Source organism: Procambarus clarkii, chromosome 70 (genome assembly GCF_040958095.1).
Source record: "Procambarus clarkii isolate CNS0578487 chromosome 70, FALCON_Pclarkii_2.0, whole genome shotgun sequence".
NCBI lineage: Eukaryota > Metazoa > Arthropoda > Malacostraca > Decapoda > Cambaridae > Procambarus > Procambarus clarkii.
The window spans coordinates 28,571,114-28,591,756 of record NC_091219.1 but is presented as its reverse complement, the minus strand read 5'-3'; the positions used below and the strand labels follow the sequence as shown (position 1 = coordinate 28,591,756).

General features: G+C 43.9%; 1 protein-coding gene across 1 annotated transcript; it reads left to right on the top strand.

Annotated features, from left to right (window-relative positions):
- The first annotated feature begins 80 nt into the window (after window positions 1–80).
- Window positions 81–19,692, top strand: LOC123775343 (venom phosphodiesterase). The gene is made up of 15 exons (XM_045770452.2): window positions 81–196; window positions 1,424–1,458; window positions 5,136–5,384; window positions 5,686–5,820; window positions 7,175–7,291; window positions 8,701–8,808; window positions 10,256–10,487; window positions 11,902–12,116; window positions 12,770–12,952; window positions 13,299–13,391; window positions 14,832–14,967; window positions 16,204–16,383; window positions 16,603–16,810; window positions 18,097–18,241; window positions 19,129–19,692. Exons 2-15 carry the CDS (start codon window positions 1,426–1,428, stop codon window positions 19,273–19,275), a joined length of 2,181 nt encoding a protein of 726 aa, XP_045626408.2. The 5' UTR covers window positions 81–196; window positions 1,424–1,425; the 3' UTR covers window positions 19,276–19,692.
- Window positions 19,693–20,643: the final 951 nt, after the last annotated feature.

Here is a 20,643-nt window from a genome sequence, read left to right as displayed (position 1 = left end):
TTTTGAAGGTTGCATTTCGTACGCACAGCCTGAAGACAGCTGATTAAAAAGTAATTTCTGGAGAGTTTAAACATTATCAGTGAGATAAGAGCTACTAGTGTCTGATATGAAGATGCGCTCCATGTTGTAATTAGTGTTTAACATTCAGCCCAGCCAGAGCTATACCGCTCTGCACGCTTGGACACGTGTCTGTAAGGTGAGTGTTTCTCTGTCAGCGTTCGCATCTGTCTGTCTGTCTGTCGGGGTGAGGCTCTTGGGCCTCTTTTCTTATCTTTTAGGGAACCGGTTAGTTATTCCTCCCAACATTCTAGCGTTATGGTTATAGCCTATCAGCTCTTGTAGGTGTGTATGGAGAGAATAACCAAGTTGAGTCAACACTTTATTTCCTCCATCTGTTGAATATGATTTAGTGGAGTTCTTACAGGCGAAATGTTATCTTGAACAGTTTACCTTCAACTTTAAGTTCTCTGCATCGTAATCGACACTTTCTGCTCTGTAACCTGCTGTGAATACAGATGGCACATAGTGCCTCAGCTCTGAGTTTATTAATTCCATATACGTACCAACTTTCTTGTCTGGCTAACTCATTTCTGTTCCGAGCCTACACATAGGCCTCTTCAATCTATCACTCATCATATGAAAGAGACTGTTCCTCTCCACTTCACCAATCTTCCTCAGTACCTTGTGCGGTGTGATCATGATTTCTGGGTCATATTCTTTTAGCGTGGCTAGTATAAATTTTCTTTAGCATGAACAAATCCACAAGGGCCGTGACGAGGATTCATTTGTTCATTTGATGCATCACGTTAGTGTGATCTGTGTGTGTGTTTCTTTAGCATGTTTTCATAGCTTATTTTCATATTTCTGGGTCCGATCTTGCAGCATTTTCTTGCCTTTCATCTCAAGGTAGAGATGGGTGACCGCACTGGCAGCCTCGTCCTTGGCTTCGAGAGGACTACGATAAGCCTATCAGACTTTCTGTCCTCGATACTGGTGAACCAAAACATCTCTCAGCTTTGAAAATGCTGCAGAAGTTACTGTCTATTGTGTGTTCTCAGTATTAGACTTAGTGTGTTGCCTCGCCATGTCCTACAACCCCCATTTGTCGTCCTGTCATGTCCTCCCTCTCTCTCTCTCCCTCACCACCTGTCCTGTCTCTCCTCTGTGTCCTCTATTTTTCTTGTGTCCTCTATCTCTCCTACTTGTTCTCTATCTCTTTCTGTCTCGGTGAAAATAAGAGAGATTTTATATTTTTATTGCATTCGTAAAATTGAAAATATTGTCCAAAACTACCATTACATCGTTTTATCTAACCGTTTTTCTGTTCGGGAGTTTGACAGCAATAATTCCGATTTCAAATTTGTTTAATGTAATTTATCCTTTAAGGAAGTTTAAAGTTTACATGTAAATATTTGTGTTACAGATATGGACGCGAAACGGATTATAATAGGCGGAGTGGTGAGTTTGGCAACACTATTTCTGTGCCATGAGTATGGCAACACTGTTATAGTGCCGTGAGTATGTCAACACAATTTTGACTTAATATGGAGACACTTTTGGCGCCGTGCGTATGGCGCTAAATGCTATAGGAACAAAACTGTACTACTCTTCCAGTATTTGTTTTATTTTATTTCTTCGCTGTGTCTTCAACAGTCTTTCCGCACCACATGACTGTTGAGCACCGAGGTGCATGGAGGCGTCAGCCAGGGTGGACACACGTGTAGTCCCACACCCTTGTCCCTCTTCCAGGGATATATATTGTGATGCCATCAAGGCAGTGTGAGATCGCCAGGGTTTTGGAACATGCGGGGTTCTCTCTCTGCTAGGCACTGGGCTAAGGCAAGACTCCTCTTGGTGATGCCATTAACTTCGTTGTGACCTGAATGTTAATTTTTGCAGCTTCTGCAGTGCAGCCATATTCGTCTGCTATCACCCTGTTGCAAATACACTTGTATTCAGTGTGAAGTGGGGCACCAAGACGGAGGGCCGCTGCAATATGGAGGGTTTGTGAATCTAGATGTGTGCTTGCCGCAGACATAGGCGCTGCCAGAGAGAAAGTGATGGCCAAACCACTCACCAGAAGATGAAGAAACGACGACGTTTCGGTCTGTCTTGGATCATAGTTATCTTGAGGTTATCTTGAGATGATTTCGGGGCTTTTTTAGTGTCCCCGCGGCCCGGTCCTCGACCAGGCCTCCACCCCCAGGAAGCAGCCCGTGACAGCTGACTAACTCCCAGGTACCTATTTACTGCTAGGTAACAGGGGCATTCAGGGTGAAAGAAACTTTGCCCATTTGTTTCTGCCTCGTGCGGGAATCGAACCCGCGCCACAGAATTACGAGTCCTGCGCGCTATCCACCAGGCTACGAGGCCCCTTTCATCATGATCAAGTCATTACCACATACGACTTGATAATGGTTCAAGACGGACCGAAACGTCTTCGGTTCTTCATCTTTTGGTGTGTAGTTTGGTCATCATATCTTCAACCACGTTATTGTGACTCATTGTCTGTAAAAGAAAGTCCCCTGCATGGTGGGCACCACTACTCTAAGGCCAGCTTTTTCTTGTTGCGTTGTTGCAGTATTGAGCATGACATGAGCTATAGTTCGTCCACCACTGAGTTGTCCCACCTGGATCGTTTTCAGATAAATTTAATATATCACCAAACTTAATTCTCTATATTTACACAACATTTTGGAACACATTTGTTAAGTTCGCCTACAACCACACGTCCAGCAGTGAGTGCACACACACACACACACACACACACACACACACACACACACACACACACACACACACACACACACACACACCCACACACACACACACACACACACACACACACACACACACACACACACACACACACACACACGCACACACACACACACACACACACACACACAACTACGTGAAGAGCCAGCACACAGCTGAGGGAGGGACGAGGTGGGGTGCAGGTTGTGGTTATTGGTATTGGTTATGCACCAACCAGACATCACAGGTGGATGAATCAACACCAGAACTTCAGCTACAGGTACAGAATTACTCTCCATAAATGTTGGCGCTGAAATCTGAGTTTGCAAACTTTATAACCAAAGGCTATTGTTGTTAACAATACTTAACAATATTGTTGTTAACAATACTTAACAATATTGTTGTTAACAATAACAATGTAAACAACCTTGTGATGTTTAACAGCTCATAAACTACCTAATAAATGTAAACAAGTCTACCATGAATGAGAAAAGATGTACAGGTTTCGTAAGTGATTGTGTAAACGCTGTATAAATCCTGGTAAAGGCTGTAACCGAAACTGCCAATAATTGTTGCAACCAGTCTCCGTGGTATAGTGGTAAGACACTCGCCTGGCGTTCCGCGAGCGCTATGTCATGGGTTCGTATCCTGGCCGGGGAGGATTTACTGGGCGCAATTCCTTAACTGTAGCCTCTGTTTAACGCAACAGTAAAATGTGTACTTGGATGAAAAAACGATTCTTCGCGGCAGGGGATCGTATTCCAGGGACCATAGGATTAAGGACTTGCCCGAAACGCTACGCGTACTAGTGGCTGTACAAGAATGTAACAACTCTTGTATATATCTCAAAAAAAAAAAAAGATGTACAGGTTTCGTAAGTGAAAGATGGGAGGTCCGCCTCCCATCATGTCCCTCCCCACTCGGCTATATGATCTATTTGTTTTCTCTATAGCTCGATATAGACCCCTAAAGACTCTTATCTAACTTGTGAGTGACTGATAACTCTATCAAGGGGTCCACTCCTCATCCTACGGCTCCACAAGCTATTTTTAACCCCTCACCTTCAATTATTATTATTATTGAAGGTGAAGAAAAGACCCAATACTTGTGTAGGTATATTATTAACTCAAATTTTCGGATAAACTTTACAGCTTTTATCAGGGCGATGTAAACAGTGTATTGAACAGGGATTCTAATAGTGCTTGTGTTTATATGTGTGGCGGAGCGCCTCCCGTGGCGGCCATTTGCAGTTCTGGAATCTGTATGTATGACAACCCGTTGTCGGTGTTCAGTAAGAGCATGTTCCAAAGCCTTTTAAATGGCTAGCATCATTGTTTGTAAAGTTAAGCGCCCGTTCGAGTCTCTCCAAGTGCCTTAACTGCAGCTTTATCAGATTCTGGGCTCTTGCTGGTCTGCTGGTCCGTCTGTGAAGCACGTGAGGCTGCAAGATATGAAGTTTACTGCTATATTCATCTGTGTAATGATGCGTAGCAGATGAGAGAGTTTCATAACGAAATCTGAGAACATTTTGTCGACAAAATGTGATGTGTGACTACGCGACACTGGATTCGTAGTCCTGAGGTTCCGGGTTCGATCCCCGTTGGTGGCGGAAACAAATGGACAACGTTTCTTTCACCCTGATGCTCCTGTTACTTAGCAGTAAATAGGTACCTGGGAGTTAGACAGCTGCTACGGGCTGCTTCCTGGGGTGAGCAAAAAAAAAGGAGGCCTGGTCAAAAACCGGGCCGCGGGGACGCTAAGTCCCGAAATCATCTCAGGATAATCTTAAGATAACCATTTTAAAGTGATTTATTTGCTATGTTGAATGTATAGATGATGTTTACTGCAGGTGATATTGTTGTTGGCGACCCTCCTGCCACGTGTTAGGGCTCGTTTGATTATATATTTAAGTGCAACAATTTCATGGTCTAGTCAATATCTTAGTCGGCGTGCATGTACGAAGCCCGTTTATCCTCGGCAATGAGAATGATTCTTCAAACTTATAATGTTTGCTAATGCGCTGGTAAAAGGAAGGTTCCTTTTGACATGTGGCGTAATGGTCCCCTGGTTGTTATTGTACAAGTTTTGTTTAGCATTATATATCTGGTGGAGGGTTTCGCTATAGTGTATAGAGGGAAAGTGGCATTGTTTTGTTGAGAATATTTCATATATAGCACATATCTTGAGATGTGTGACGTAGGAGACTAGGATACCTTCCTCGATTACTCTAATGTGATCATACCATATCTAAATATTATTAATAGGGATAATGGTTTATGTGAGATATTATTAATGGGTGATTAATATTTCTAAATCTAGCGCAGTAATGGTTGTGTAAGACTAGACTGTCTACTGGAGAAAAGTTTGTGTGTGGACAGGTGACGGTGTACGTGGTGGTGACTGTCTCCCTCATGGCCGTGCTCTTCCAAGACCAAGACCTGTCTTGTGACGCCAAGTACCCACGACGGCCGCTGCTGCTCCTCTCCCTGGACGGGTTCAGGGCAGACTACCTCAGACGTGGCTTGACGCCGACGCTGCAGGCGCTGGCCGAGCGGGGCGTGAAGGTGCCCTACATGAACCCATCCTACCCGACCCTCACCTTCCCCAACCACTACACCATCGTCACGGTCAGTCACGCTCGCTCCCATCTCACCTAGACTTATCTTTTAACATGTTTAACCACATGATACTTTGATGAGGCGAACAAACACGGATTTTTGTTTAAATACAGTGTGTACTCTATGTCCTAGTGTGTGTACTCTATATACCCTCAGCCCCAGTGTTCGAGCATGATAGACTGTGATGTTTGTAGCCATATGACGCTTGGAGGTATGTGCCGTCTATAGCCTCATGACGTATGTAACGTTTAAACGTATACATCCACGTCGTTTCTATTCCGTGGATTAATTCTGGTTGTTGACGTTACAGGGCTTGTACCCGGAGTCTCACGGCATCATCGCTAACTCATTCTTCGATCCTGAGTTTAATAAGAGCTTCTCCATGTCCTCCAGCGAGCCTGAGTGGTGGGGCGGGGACCCTATATGGAACACCGTCAAAAGGAAGGTCAGTCGGGAGGGGGTTTGATCACCAGCGATAAGTCCAGGGTTCGGTCCCCGCGGTAGGACAGCCATGTTTTGGTTCGTTTCATTTCACGTGATGCCTCTGTTTATCTAGCAGTAAATAGGTACCTGTGAGTAGCCTCACTTGACCGGTGAGGCGCGCTGTGTGGCACTATATGCAACTCCTCGCTACTGTTTCAATATCTACTGAGTCCTTCCAGGATCTGGAAGGCTGGAATGATCCAAGTGACAGCTGCTGGACCGCGAGAATGACACACAACGAGTAAAGGGGACTGACAGAGGTTGTGAATGTTGTTTTTACTAGACCAATTGTTAGGGTTTGAAGATGACGGGTCATCGTGCTTTTTTTCCAGGAAGATGTGCATAGTGAGTAGAGGGGGAAATAGCCTGTAGACCCCCAGGTTAAAGTGCCGTTAATTACCGGTAAGAAAGTGTGTCATGCAGTACAGAGGTCAGTGACACCACACTGGAAGACAGGCTAGCCGGTGGCGCCCAGTAAAAGTAACCTATCAGCTGTCTACCTTACGGGTGTGTGGGTGGGGGGGGGGGAAATCGGCTGTTCCGTCAGAGTTAAATGGGCCACACCCAGAGGTGAGTATACTGGAGGTCAATGACTGCAAACTTGTGTGTGTGTACTCACCTATTTGTACTCACCTATTTGTGCTTGCAGGATCGAGCATTGACTCTTGGATCCCGCCTTTCCAGCAATCGGTTGTTTACAGCAATGACAAAGCACACAGCAATGTACTCACCTAGTTGTACTCACCTAGTTGTGCTTGCGGGGGTTGAGCTCTGGCTCTTTGGTCCCGCCTCTCAACCGTCAATCAACAGGTGTACAGGTTCCTGAGAACCCTACCTACACACACACACAATGTGTGTGTACTCACCTAGTACTCACACACAATGTGTGTGTGTGTGTGTGTGTGTGTGTGTGTGTGTGTGTGTGTGTGTGTGTGTGTGTGTGTGTGTGTGTGTGTGTGTGTGTGTGTGTGTGTGTGTGTGTGTGTGTGTGGAGGCACACAAAAAAGCTCTTACGTCAATTGTCCCCCTCACCTATGGATAGGCTTAAATAATGGGTGGCCCACACTCTTCTCATTATCATCGAAAGAAATTAAACTCTACGGTTCTTACCCCGCATACTTCACTTCCCATAAGTGTGTCTCTATACCCCCAGGATAGGTATGAGGATGCACTACCACCCACAGGACTGGCATTGGTGCACTCCCACCTCACGAGGGGCACAGGGTGTAAAATAAATTAACATACTCACACGGCAGAAATCTGCTACATTGTCATCAAGAAAAAGACTAATAATGTATGTTATATAATGTTGACAGGGCAAGAAGAGCGCGGCGTATTTCTGGCCTGGGTCAGACCACAACATCAACGGCTCCTACCCTAACTACTGGTTCCCTTACGACGGTTCAGTCAACTATACTGATCGCGTCGACAAGGTAATAATACACTTCTCAGTGCAGACAGCAAGTCACAATAACGTAGCTGAACACTACACACCCAACACACACGTGTATATGAAACATTGGTACTTTCATTCAATTCGTCTCAGTACTGTGATTGCATAAACTAATATTTCATCATTATTTATTGTTTATTCTATAGGCCTACACATCCATAACAGGTGTAAATATTAGACTGACGAGAAAAGGGACATTAAACGTAGGACTAACTCACACTGTTATTTATGCTGCTGTGGTAAACACACTCCAACACTGCCATACACTCTATATTCATACATTAAACTATTGATTGTAACCATGATATATATACGTGCTTCAGCCTACAGTTTAGACCTGTTGTCTTGTGTATGACCCTCTGTCCTGCGTGACAGTGAATACCACCATTATCCTCACTTTAATAAGACTTAATTAAAATCCTCAGATTAGGCAAAATTGTAATTCATTTTTGTCAATAAAGATGTTAATAATAAATAACGTATATGATAATGGTCCAGGACGTAAATATTAGTTTCTAAACATGGAAAATATGTTTATTAGAAAATAAACATATTTTCATCTTCTGGTGTGTGGGTTGGTCATTATATCTTCAGCCACGTTGTTGTGACTCATCGTCTGCATATCCTAACATTATAAACATTATTTACTTTTGATTAGCTCAATAATTTATTCTAATGGAGCTTTTTAAATTTAATAAGCTAAATATTTTAATGTCGTTTCAAGCTCCTTTCACTAGGAATGAATTAACAAATGAGACAATTTTCCAAATTTGTTACATAATTTGTTTTTTAATTTAATTCTGTGGTTGTGGGTTTGTTTATACGTTGAATCTCTGTAAACAATCAGGACGTCCCACCTCAAGTTCACATAATATTTTAAAATAGTTTAACACTAGAAAACTCATATAATTTTGGTCTGAGTCGGAAGCAACCCGGTCAATTATTGAAGATTGCTACTTCATATTCTGTAACGTAAAGTAACGCCATTGCTAGTGTAGGGCGTCACAACTTGGCCCATCTTAGGCTATTGTATTTACTTTTTAAATTTGACAAAATCTGGAGATTTATGTCAAAACAAAAAGACATGACATGATTATGACATGATTTATGTCATGTCCTTCAGATTTATTATCCTAGATATGATATGATTTCTTTCAGATTTTTAATGATGGTTCACATTGGGATAAGTATATTAAGTACAGTACTTGAAGTCACTTCCCCGCACTTATCAACAGTCTAGTTGTTGGGCTACTAACAAAGGGATAATTTTGATGGCAAAGCTTTGCACTGATCAAATTTCTTACAGTGTAAAGTTTAAAACATATTTACAATTCACACTTGAAAACTAAGTAGTTTTGTTAGCGATTATTAATAAGCTTCACTGTACAGGTACTTGACTGGTTGACTTACTCGCTGGACTCCAGGCCGGACTTTATCTGCTTCTACCTTGACGAGCCAGACCACCATGGACATGGGTCTGGACCTAACTCTGAAGCGGTAAGTCCACTGGACCCGCATGACTGTGGACCTGACATTCACAAGGTAATTTAAGAGAAACATCTTGAAATTCAAAGTTTCAGGAGGCAGCAACAGCTGGTCACTGAAGGAAGCCTAGCAACTGAAGCTTTCTAGGAGCTCACTCACTCGTTCGTCTCTACAATTGTGTTTACAAAAGTATGCAGAGGTAAACACAATTGTTTGTGTGTGTTTACTATGTGTTCTTGTAGGATCGAGCTGTTAACTCTTGGATACCGAATTTCTAACTGTCGGTTGCTTGCTGTACTAACTGCCGACCTAATTTCCTCTATTATATCTACAGCATATAGTTCTCTAAAATCACACACACATTCCCAATATCAAGCCTGTAGGGACTATACGAAGCAAGAAAGAATGGAAAACTGAAAAAAAAGAGTGTACAACAATCAATCAATCAATCAAGAGAGAGAGAGAGAGAGAGAGAGCTAGCTAGCTGTACTTTGGGTAAAGTACCCTTTCCGCTATAAATCTAACTAGATTAACTAGAAAACTAACTAGTTTTCCACACCCTATGTAAGAGAAGATTAAGGTTGGTCTACTCGATATATTCACTCGTTAAAAGTATTTGTTAGTCAATTCAAAGTGATGATCTTTTCATTTTGAACTAACCTCTACGGGCATCCTGTCAACAAATCTGTGTACTTTTTTTTAACATGATAATTCCCCTTGCCTATACTATTCTCATAACCATACTTTTTTTCTTTATAAAAATAATTTCCCTATTAAGTCCATTATTTCATTCACACCAAGACAAACTTTTCTAGTATACATTTACCTAGATGTACAAATATATGTGTGCTAGCAGGGCGGAGTGTTAGTTCTTAAACCCTGTCTTTCCACTATCACCAGATTAATGCTGTCGACTTCATTTACTTGATTTGTTTATCATGTTTACAATAAAAAAAACTGCATGCCCTCTTGTGTGATACCCTGGCTGCATGCCCCTTGTGTGATACCCTGGCTCCATGCCCCTTGTGTGATACCCTGGCTCCATGCCCCTTGTGTGATACCCTGGCTGCATGCCCCTTGTGTGATACCCTTACATCTGACAATAGAGATACGACGTTTCGTTCCGTCCTGGACCATCACCACGACACGATCCATCGAGGACGTCCAGAATCGTCACCCAATATCATAATTTTCAGATGCGTGTGGGGGGGGGGATAGGTATCTAATTTCCAGTCACTATAGGTATAGCGCCTCACTGCCTGCATTATATAATACTGTACTGTGGCCACAGGTGACACGGGAGACATCTCCCGTCACGCAGGGTGCAGTCGCACTTCCACAGATCTCCAGTATCAGCTCTTGATACTGGTAATGGCTCAAAAGGGCCACCACTTACGGGCTATTCATGCCCGTGCCACCTTTTGGGTGGCTTAATCTTTACCAATCAATCAATCCACAGGTGAACACACAGTTGGAGAGAGTAGACGCCATGGTGAAGAGGCTGCTGGAGGGTATGGATAGAGAGGGGATCACCTCTTGCGTCAACATGATCATCCTGGCCGACCACGGGATGGCAGCCGCCGGCCCGCGCAGGGTTATAGACCTTGTCGACTATATCAGTGATATTAAAAAGGCTTCCTATTCTTACGAAGGCGCTTTCTCCAGGATTGACCCGAAGAATGACAGCGAGGGTAAGGCTTCCAAACGTGGTCAGATCTGTTTTTTTTCTACATGAAAATATTGAACATATATTTTTTAGTTAACGAAAAATTTACTAAATAGTTTGAAGAAATCATTGTTTCTTCTACGTTTCTTCTCGCAACGTTGGTCTCCATGCTGGTTTTATCGCAAAGATCTCCTGAAATCTTTTGTTAGGTTCTTCATATGCCTCACTATAATGTTTATAATTTTGTGTGATAATTCCCCCCCCCCCCCGTCTCCTCACTCTGAGAAGATAGTCTCTCACTGTTGTGTTTCCTCCTTATATCTATATAACATATAGATATATCTATATAACATATAGATATTCCTCCTTATGTCTATATAACAACTTGGGTTGGTCCATGGCTTGTTCAGCAATGTTATTTTCAATTTGCCTATCACAGCTTCCGTCCTAACTCGGGCGCACATGTTTCTGGTTCTCTTTAGCGCCTCTCTGTTGTTCTCTGTAATTTTTTCTAAGCGGTTTTGTACTTTATTTAGCTTGGCTGCACTGACTATTGAACCAAGGATTTGCTTTACATTTCTGGTCCACCTCCTCCTTGAGAGGTGTGAAGTGCGCCGTTGCCTGGGCACATGCACACAGTGAGTGGTGAGTGAGGGTGGTGAGTGAGGGTGGTGAGTGAGGGTGGTGAGTGAGGGTGGTGAGTGAGGGTGGTGAGTGAGGGTGGTGAGTGAGGGTGTTGAGTGAGGGTGTTGAGTGAGGGTGGTGAGTGAGGGTGGTGAGTGAGGGTGGTGAGTGAGGGTGGTGAGTGAGGGTGGTGAGTGAGGGTGTTGAGTGAGGGTGTTGAGTGAGGGTGTTGAGTGAGGGTGGTGAGTGAGGGTGGTGAATGGTAGACTGTTATCTTCAAAGCAACCCGATAAGAGGTGCTTGCCCAATTTTTTGTTAGTGAACATATCCCTTGTTTCACAAATATCCCTAATTGCCTTAGGTTTACATTTAGTTAGGATGTCTTTTTGTTTTATATGCTAAATAGTTAAGTAGAATTAAACTCAAGCAATTATCTCCACTTTTTTCATTTCCGGTGATTTCTCTTTGACTGTTAATAATATAAAATATAATTAAACTCACTAAACCTCTTGGACCAACAACGTATCAATTAAGTAAACAAAATGCTCCCCCTCCATGGGAAGCAAGAGGAGTACAAGGTGTTACAAATAACCCCAGCTAAGTAATTACCACCTGTGTGTTGTGGCACTCAGTATGAGGCCAGGCGTGTTGGATAGTGCCAGAACTAACACAAAACCTTACAGGTAAGACTAGCATTGGTCATCAACTAGTCACGACTGAGAGCGAAAGATGACATATCCATACAGGGTAAATATCAGCAAAAACCTGTGGACAAAGAAGGTACTTGTATCATCACTGTACTCTCACGTTCACAGAAGTGAAGATGGCGATGATGAAGAAGCTGTCGGGTAAGAGGAAGGAGATGCGGGTGTACCCCAGGGAGGGCCTCCCCACCAGGTTCCACTTCTCCAACAACCGTCGCATCGAACCCATAGTTCTTGACCTCGACCCAGGCTTCGTCACTAAAATCTACTCTACATATTCCCTCGAGGGTCAGCACGGCTATGACTCCCACTACAGGACCATGAATGTAAGGGGGAGTAAACATGCAATTCATTTTCATCCTCATGATTATATTATCATGATCAACAGCTTATAACATCTTGCATTAATCCCATTACTGGACACGGGAGACATCTCCCGTCACGCAGGGTGCAGTCGCACCTCCACAGATCTCCAGTATCATCTATTGATACTGGAAATGGCTCAAAAGGGCCACCACTTATGGGCTATTCATGCCCAAGCCACCTTTTGGGTGGCTTAATCTTCTCTCTCTCTCTCTCCATTACTGGAAACAACAGCTTAAGTTACTCACACTATCAGCAACAACAGCTTATATAATCCTCATTACCAACAGCAACAGTTTACGTCGTCCAAATTGCTAGCAACAACGGATTACGCCATCCCCATTACCAACATCTTAAATCATCCTCATTACCAACACCAACAGCTTACATAATCCCCATTTCCAACAACAACATCATCACAATTATCCAAACCAAAAGCTTACATCATCCCCATAACAGTTTGTACCGTGTGAGTCACTGCTGAAGTACCTTACACATGTACTTCCCTGCTTGCAGGCACTGTTTATGGCGTCTGGGCCACAGTTCATGTACTTCCCTGCTTGCAGGCACTGTTTATGGCCTCTGGGCCACAGTTCATGTATATCCCTGCTTGCAGGCACTGTTCATAGCGTCTGGGCCGGACTTCAAGACGCAGATGGAGGCCGAACCCTTCCAGAACATCGAGCTGTACAACCTCATGTGTTACCTGACGGGTGTCGAACCCTCCCCCAACAACGGCACCCTCGGCTCCCTCTACCACATCCTCGCCAACCCTCCGCCAGCGCCACAACTTCCTACCGTAAGTCTTCCTAAACAACAGTAATACAATATATATAATGTACACAATCTTTTTGTTTGGTTGCTCCACGTTCCGATGCTGGTGGTTCACTGGCGGACCTGGGTCGTCCCCCATCCAACACGAGGACACGTTGGATGGCGGGTTTGGCTATTCACGCCGAAGACCCAAGAAAATAATGTGAACAAATCTAATGTAAATGTTGTTATTATGACTTGCAAAACTACTGCTGCTAACACAACTACAAACATTGGTGTTCATAATGTTATTAATGCAAATATTCATAACAAGTAATACTATTACTTCCGTCTGGCACGTTTGGGTGAGTGTAATATTCTTGTGGCCGCAGGAGGAGAAGCCGCCGACGTCCCATTACCCGACCACGGACGTGACACCTCTGCTACACATATCCCGCTGTCCTGATGACCTCACAACCCCTCAGGTGAGGCTGGCCGCAACCTTACAATTATCAAGCTCCAGGAGAAATTGCAAGAAGGCAGTATAGACTCAGGTGAAGTGACAAGTAGGTTGTGTAGACTCAGGTGAAGATGCAAGGACGCAATGTAGACTCATGTTAATGTAACACTGTAAGGTGTTTGGTTTAGTTTATTTAAAATATATATAGAACATGAGTCACAGACAAGGATTTAAGAAAGGCGCCAGGTTGTCGGCCTGAGATCTCACACCTCAAAGCGTTAATGACCTCAAGTGACCTGAGGTCAGATCATGAGAATTTCACCTTGCTTCCGCTAATCTTATAATTGTAGCCTGTTAGCCTTCAAACATGCCGACGTTCAAGGAGTGGCTTGGTAGAGTGCCTAAGGCTATCTACTTGTGGGCGGAGTATATATTGGGGAGCCTAATAACTAACTCCGCCCACAAGTAGATAGCCTTAGGCACTCTACCAAGCCACTCCTTGAACGTCGGCATGTTTGAAGGCTAACAGGCTACAATTATAAGATTAGCGGAAGCAAGGTGAAATTCTCATGATCTGACCTCAGGTCACTTGAGGTCATTAACGCTTTGAGGTGTGAGATCTCAGGCCGACAACCTGGCGCCTTTCTTAAATCCTTGTCTGTGACTCATGTTCTATATATATTTTAAATAAACTAAACCAAACACCTTACAGTGTTACATTAAAATAGAACCAGTGTTGACTCAGGTGAAGATGCAAGGACGCAATGTAGACTCATGTGAAAATAGAACCAGTGTAGACTGAGGTGAAGATGCAAGTGTTACTAGTAAATAGTGCAGTCACGTGGCAAGTTTTTTTACTGGCTAATCATGCCCGTGCCACCTCTTGGGTAGCTAAATCTTTATCAATCAATCGACAGGTTTGTTGAAGTGGTTCTCGGAAGACGGCAGCATTACCTCCATTACAGTAACAATGATAATGATTGATAAAGATTAAGCCACCCAAGAGGTGGCACGGGCATGAATAGCCCGTAAACAATGATAATGTGCCTCTTCAACTGTTATGGTCTTTGTCGACAACATTTTCACCACACTTCTTCTTTCTCTCCTTCTCTATGGCAATATTTTAGAATACATATACAGGGGGAAAAGTTTGTGGCATTACGGGCTATTCATGCCCGTGCCACCTTTTGGGTGGCTTAATCTTCATCAATCAATCTTTGTGGCATTTTGTATATATGAATATATACAACAGTGTTTGTATTGTGATGCATTATAACATATTAAGTTAGTGATATTATCCAAACTTAACAGTACAGAATAACACTGAATTTTAGTTCCTTTCTTCATTATTAATTCATAAATTTAAAAGGTGCGGAAGTTTGCAGGAAATTGTTACTTGAGAAATGTATATACGATTGTTGCTCGGTGTGATGAAGAAACTAATGAAGTGTGTTTGTATGTACAGTCGTGGCTGGAGTTGTTGGGGCTGAACGAGGAACAGCGGAACAAGACGGAGATGCTCCACCTTCCCTGGGGCATCCCTCACTCCTCACCTCTCCCAGCCTCCCTCACTCTCCTCCACCACCAGGACCACGTCACAGGTGAGCTCTCCCTCACTCCTCACCTCTCCCAGCCTCCCTCACTCTTCTCCACCACCAGGACCACGTCACAGGTGAGCTCTCCCTCACTCCTCACCTCTCCCAGCCTCCCTCACTCTCCTCCACCACCAGGACCACGTCACAGGTGAGCTCTCCCTCACTCCTCACCTCTCCCAGCCTCCCTCACTCTCCTCCACCACCAGGACCACGTCACAGGTGAGCTCTCCCTCACTCCTCACCTCTCCCAGCCTCCCTCACTCTCCTCCACCACCAGGACCACGTCACAGGTGAGCTCTCCCTCACTCCTCACCTCTCCCAGCCTCCCTCACTCTCCTCCACCACCAGGACCACGTCACAGGTGAGCTCTCCCTCACTCCTCATCTCTCCCAGTCTCCCTCACTCTCCTCCACCACCAGGACCACGTCACAGGTGAGCTCTCCCTCACTCCTCACCTCTCCCAGCCTCCCTCACTCTCCTCCACCACCAAGACCACGTCACAGGTGAGCTCTCCCTCACCTCTCCCAGCCTCCCTCTCCCTCATTACTGTAAGGTCTGTGTTATATGAACGTTGAGAAGGTCTGTAGGGCGTGATATATTTGGATGAGTGTTTCTCTAAGGAACATGGAGGAGAAACCTTGCTAATATTTAGTGTGTTCCCCTTATAACTGGGGACGGAAGGGCTTCCCCGTCCTATTGTCCTGATCAGTGAGACAGACGGGCAGTGTCTGTCTGTCTGTTGTTCCTGTTGGAGAGGATGTTTATGGCATGGTGATGATAGTGCAGGTGGCACAGTACTGTTGAGTGAATATGTATTAATACTGTTTTTATTCTATAAACACACTGAAAATCTATGCATTTGTTGCACTTGTCGTTTGAATAACGAAGTCTTAAGTTGTTGGTTTCTGGCCACCAGTCACACACAAAAGCAGATCATACGATCTCGACCACAGTAATAAAGACTTAAACGGTGATAAAACTGCAACAGAGATAACTTGTGTAAACAACAGGAGATTATTCACAGTGTTGACAGTATCCTAGTGTGAGCCCATAGTCCATACACGCCCATCTGGCAACACATCTATTTCACACCTCATCCATCATACTCATTAACGCGTTTCACTTCCTTACTCACACCTCGCCCATGATAGTGAGGCTTCGAGCTCCCTACCTGCGGGTATGGCTTCAGAGGGTCTGCTATCCTCCATTGTGCCCTTAACTGGCCTCTCCCTGCCCCTCCAGGGTACTCTCAGACGCTCAAGATGCCACTATGGACCAGCTTCAGCGTGAGGCAACAGTGGGATAACGCAACATGGCCGTGGTCGAGTGATGTGCGTCTCACCAACACCACCACACCCACCTGTACTGACTACCAACAGCTGGACACGAGCAACATCTCCATGTACCCTCTCTTCCCTCCAGGTGAGTCCCCACCTTATGAACCTCTCCCACTTACCCCTACCTGCCCAATCCGTTCTGTCCAAGTTTGTCTTTGGCTCTTGTTGCATGTGTAGATGCTCATGGTGCACAGTTTTAGTGGCTGTTGTTTCAGGTGCAGTGATTCCTACAAGTTGTAGGCTATGGTAGTTATTTGTTGGCCTTATTACAAGCTGGCGTAATACCTTTCCTGCCGTGTTGCAGGCTTCTCCTGGAACACTTCTGTACCTCAAATACCGTTCCTGGTGAGCAACGCGGTGCCGGCCTCGAAGCAGCTGATATACCGGTGGGAGGCGCTGCTGCAGGAGCTGGTGCCGGCCTGGCTGGCTCTCTACGGGCCCCTCAACCTGGTACTGGGACCCGTCTTCGACAACAACGCTGACTCCCTCCCCGACGACTTCCACAACTTCATGTACGAGGCTCCTCTTTACTGACGACAATTATATTACCTGCTATTGTGATGATTGTAGCGATAGGTGATGACGACAGACAAGAATTCCTTACTTGCTGTGAGTTGGGACACACCCTGTCAGAGTGTCAACCTCAAATTTCAATTGTGCACTAGAACCTTCTCAAGTCAATCCTTTTGAGTATTAGTAACCCAAAACATATACTGCATTAGGCTACCTCCCTATGTTTCGTCCAATTCCACATGTACAAAAGAAATTCTAAACATGGATGGAATGGGGAAATAATTCTCACAGGGGAGCGGTGTCTTATGTAGAAATGTAAATCTTATCACGAGTTAATCCAAAATAATACAGTTTAACAAAGTTAGATCGTCGAATATATACGAAACAAATACATGGAATCTCAGAGTTCGTACTTAACCCGTCTAATCTAACGATGGCGATGAAGTGTTTCTGTCAATAATAACGGTTCAACGTCTCTAATGTATACATATGACCAAAGTGTTTTAACTAATATTGCAGGATGCCCCCTAAGGACGGGTTCATGTACTGAGGTCCGAGACACGGCTCTTATTACACATGTCATACGATGTTCTGGTGCCTAGTCCCCAGAGCTCTGCTATTGTTTATTGATGTTATATGATGTTCTGGTATAGACACTTCAAACACTCCTCTCATAAGACGGAGCTGATGTTTCTAATCATACATATTGTACTCTAAAGCTATATTTTCTGTCAAATTTGTGCGGAAAAGTTTGGTTCGGTGTTGGTCTTAAGAACCATCATCCCCGGGGAGGCGTATTAAGGTCGCTACAAGAGCTTACTGATCAACCAGCAGGTGTACCATACGGGCTCACCATAGCCCGTGCTACTTGGAACTTTGTTCCAGGTAGCGAATCTTTAACAACAACAACAGGTGTACTTTATTCCCGAACAAAATTCAAGACTAAAGTGACCTCCAAGTATATATATACAACGATAAATTGGATGGACTTATTTTTACACAGGAGGGTACAGGAGCAGACATCTGCTGACTCCTGTTAGCCAGCTGACAGCTTTCCCTCCCCACAGCTCATGGTAAGCCTTACCCTACTACACTACACTACACTACCTTACCCTACTAGTTTTCCCTGGAACACGACCCGCAAACTGGTTAACAACCAGGTACCTAATTACTGGTACTTTATTTCCTTGGTCCGTATAGAAGCGAATTATTGATACTTTATAAAAAAAAAAGTTACATATTTTTGTTTACTTTCTAAAAAGTATTTTTTTTTGTTGTGTTTCAGCAAGATTCCAGAGGTACCATCTGACCTGTTCGCTGTGGTGACCCGCTGCAAGATATATGCGACCTCGCTTGACCTTTGCTCTCCCGGTGACCTCGACGCTGCTTCTTTCATTGTCCCAATGGATGAGTCCGTCTCCAACAATCTGGTGAGTCCAAGTCAAGCGAGTCTAGCAAGGGTTTAAGCGACCCCCTTGAAGTATTTAAGTAATAACTGGGTAAGCTTTAACGAGCACCAAGCATCGTTTTCTGGAGACAGAGACAGATCGGTGAAAACTGTGATTCCAGAAGTTGGAGTTCATGACAATTTGCAAAGAAACCATGAATATTCCATTGAAGAATAGACACAGGAAAGAACAGAGAACAGGGAAAATAAAAGTAGAGAAGAAAAACTATGGCAAAGACTAGAGAGGATCAGGAGTAGGCGCAGTGAAGTCAGTGTTGGGAGCCAGAGGTAAATCCAACAAAGAAAAGAGTTGAAAGGGCGGGAGGCAGGAGTAGAGGCGAACTGGTGGAGTTGGCCTCTACTCTACCACAGCAGACAGGAGAGGGAAACAGGAGCCTCCTACCAGCAGGCGCTGCTCAAGAGCCTCCTCAACACAAGGCACCGTCCACTTCGGGGGTAAATAGTGTCAAATACTTGGTGAGTCTTGCCACCCTTGATATAGACTTTTCTAGACTTATTATTTCTTGGTGACCGGTGGTGGTAAAAAGATTGTTGCCATTATTATATTACCCATTCGTTCCTGCAGACTGGAACTAGGATTTTGGCTGGCGCCGTTGTGAATAATCTGTAATGTCCAGTGTTCTGTATAATTCTCTTTGTGAATAAATTGTTAAGTGTTAGTACATAAAATTCTCCCAATACTTTTAAAATAATTTCCTTCGACATATTCCTAGGTATTTTCGGATATTTATGCATTCAATGTGGGTGGGATTGGGGCCCCCGGTTTGAATGAGAGATGAAGATTGCCTTAAAGGCTTGTAATTCATAACAGACACAACCACTACTACTAACATCCCGCCAATGTTGCAGAGTAATGCAGACTACCTGACGGAGTTCAGCGCCAAGGTTCACGACGTGGAGTTGGTCACGGGACTCACCTTCTTCCCCGACCTCGACTTCCAGACCCGCAACTCTCTTGTACTTCGGATGCTCCCGCACCTCTGGCCCCTACACTGAACCTACACTCACAGCTCTGTCCCCTACACTGACTCTACACTCACAGCTCTGGCCCCTACACTGACTCTACACTCACAGCTCTGGCCCCTACACTGACTCTACACTCACAGCTCTGGCCCCTACACTGACTCTACACTCACAGCTCTGGCCCTCAGGACTTCTCCTGGTGAGGGGTCACAGAGGCAGTCACTACCTTTGTGTGTTCAAGGTTCTCGCAAGCCGCTGAGAAGTTGATTGTTATATTCACACTATTATGAACATGGTTATGTTAGTGTCACATCACCTCATCCTACATAGAGTGTATATACCGGTACTTGTGCTAATTTGTGTCCATTTACCCTCTGCTTCATGTTGAGTCTCAACGACTCACCTGTCATTTACCCACACTCCTCAGGTCCAATAAAATTATAAAATGAACTTTGGAGAGTTAATTTTTCTCAATTTCCTTTTCAAGATTAGAACATTACAAATATAGAGAAGATTCGTCCTAGAAATGATATTTAATATATATATATATATATATATATATATATATATATATATATATACATATATATATATATATATATATATATATATATATATATATATTTCTTAAGGAATAATACAGCTTTCCATTACATTACATTACATATGATTTTAATTTCTTTTTTAACTTTCATTCAAAACTAACAGAAATTGGATGAACCCTAACCAAACCTGCCTAAGTCAGAAATTCCTGTTCCTAATATATTAGATTATTGTTAGAAAAGAACCAACCTGGAAAGAAATATTTTAAAATAACCAAAATCATTCGGCCTGTTAGGCAACTCGGAATTTGCAGACATAACATAGATATATGGGTTTAATTTAGCATAGAGACAGGTGGTATGACTGATGGAAGAGGTAAGAGGTCTCACTGTATGGTCCACACAAGAGGGTGTAAGTTTCCCCTCTTACCCACAAGATGGCTACGAGCTCCTCTTATATTTACGGGATGGATAGAGGCTCCACTACCACTCATGTAATGGGTGTGGGATTCACAAGCAAATGCAGGAGGGGTATGGTGTACACTATCACCCACGTGATGGGTGTGGGGTACACTATCACCCATGTGATGGGTATGGGGTACACTATCACCCATGTGATGGGTATGGGGGTCAACAATCATGTACAGGATGAGTATAAAGTCAAACCACTGATAAGCACAAACGCACTACTGATAACTAAACTAACCACTAAAACTGGTAACATTTGTGATAGGTACATAATGATGTACAACATGCAACCCTCTACCCTGAAATGATGGCACGCGTACTTATAGTAACTATTTCCTCAAAAGTACCAAGAAGTAGTGATGAACCACCAAAAGTTAAATTTTTGTACTTT

Bases quoted from the DNA above. Each gene is read 5' to 3' on its own strand.
- LOC123775343 (XM_045770452.2), top strand. From the start codon at position 1,426: ATGGACGCGAAACGGATTATAATAGGCGGAGTG. The intron at 1,459-5,135 runs GTGAGTTTGGCA...GTGTGTGGACAG, and splicing joins GGATTATAATAGGCGGAGTG to GTGACGGTGTACGTGGTGGT. The intron at 16,384-16,602 runs GTGAGTCCCCAC...GCCGTGTTGCAG, and splicing joins GTACCCTCTCTTCCCTCCAG to GCTTCTCCTGGAACACTTCT.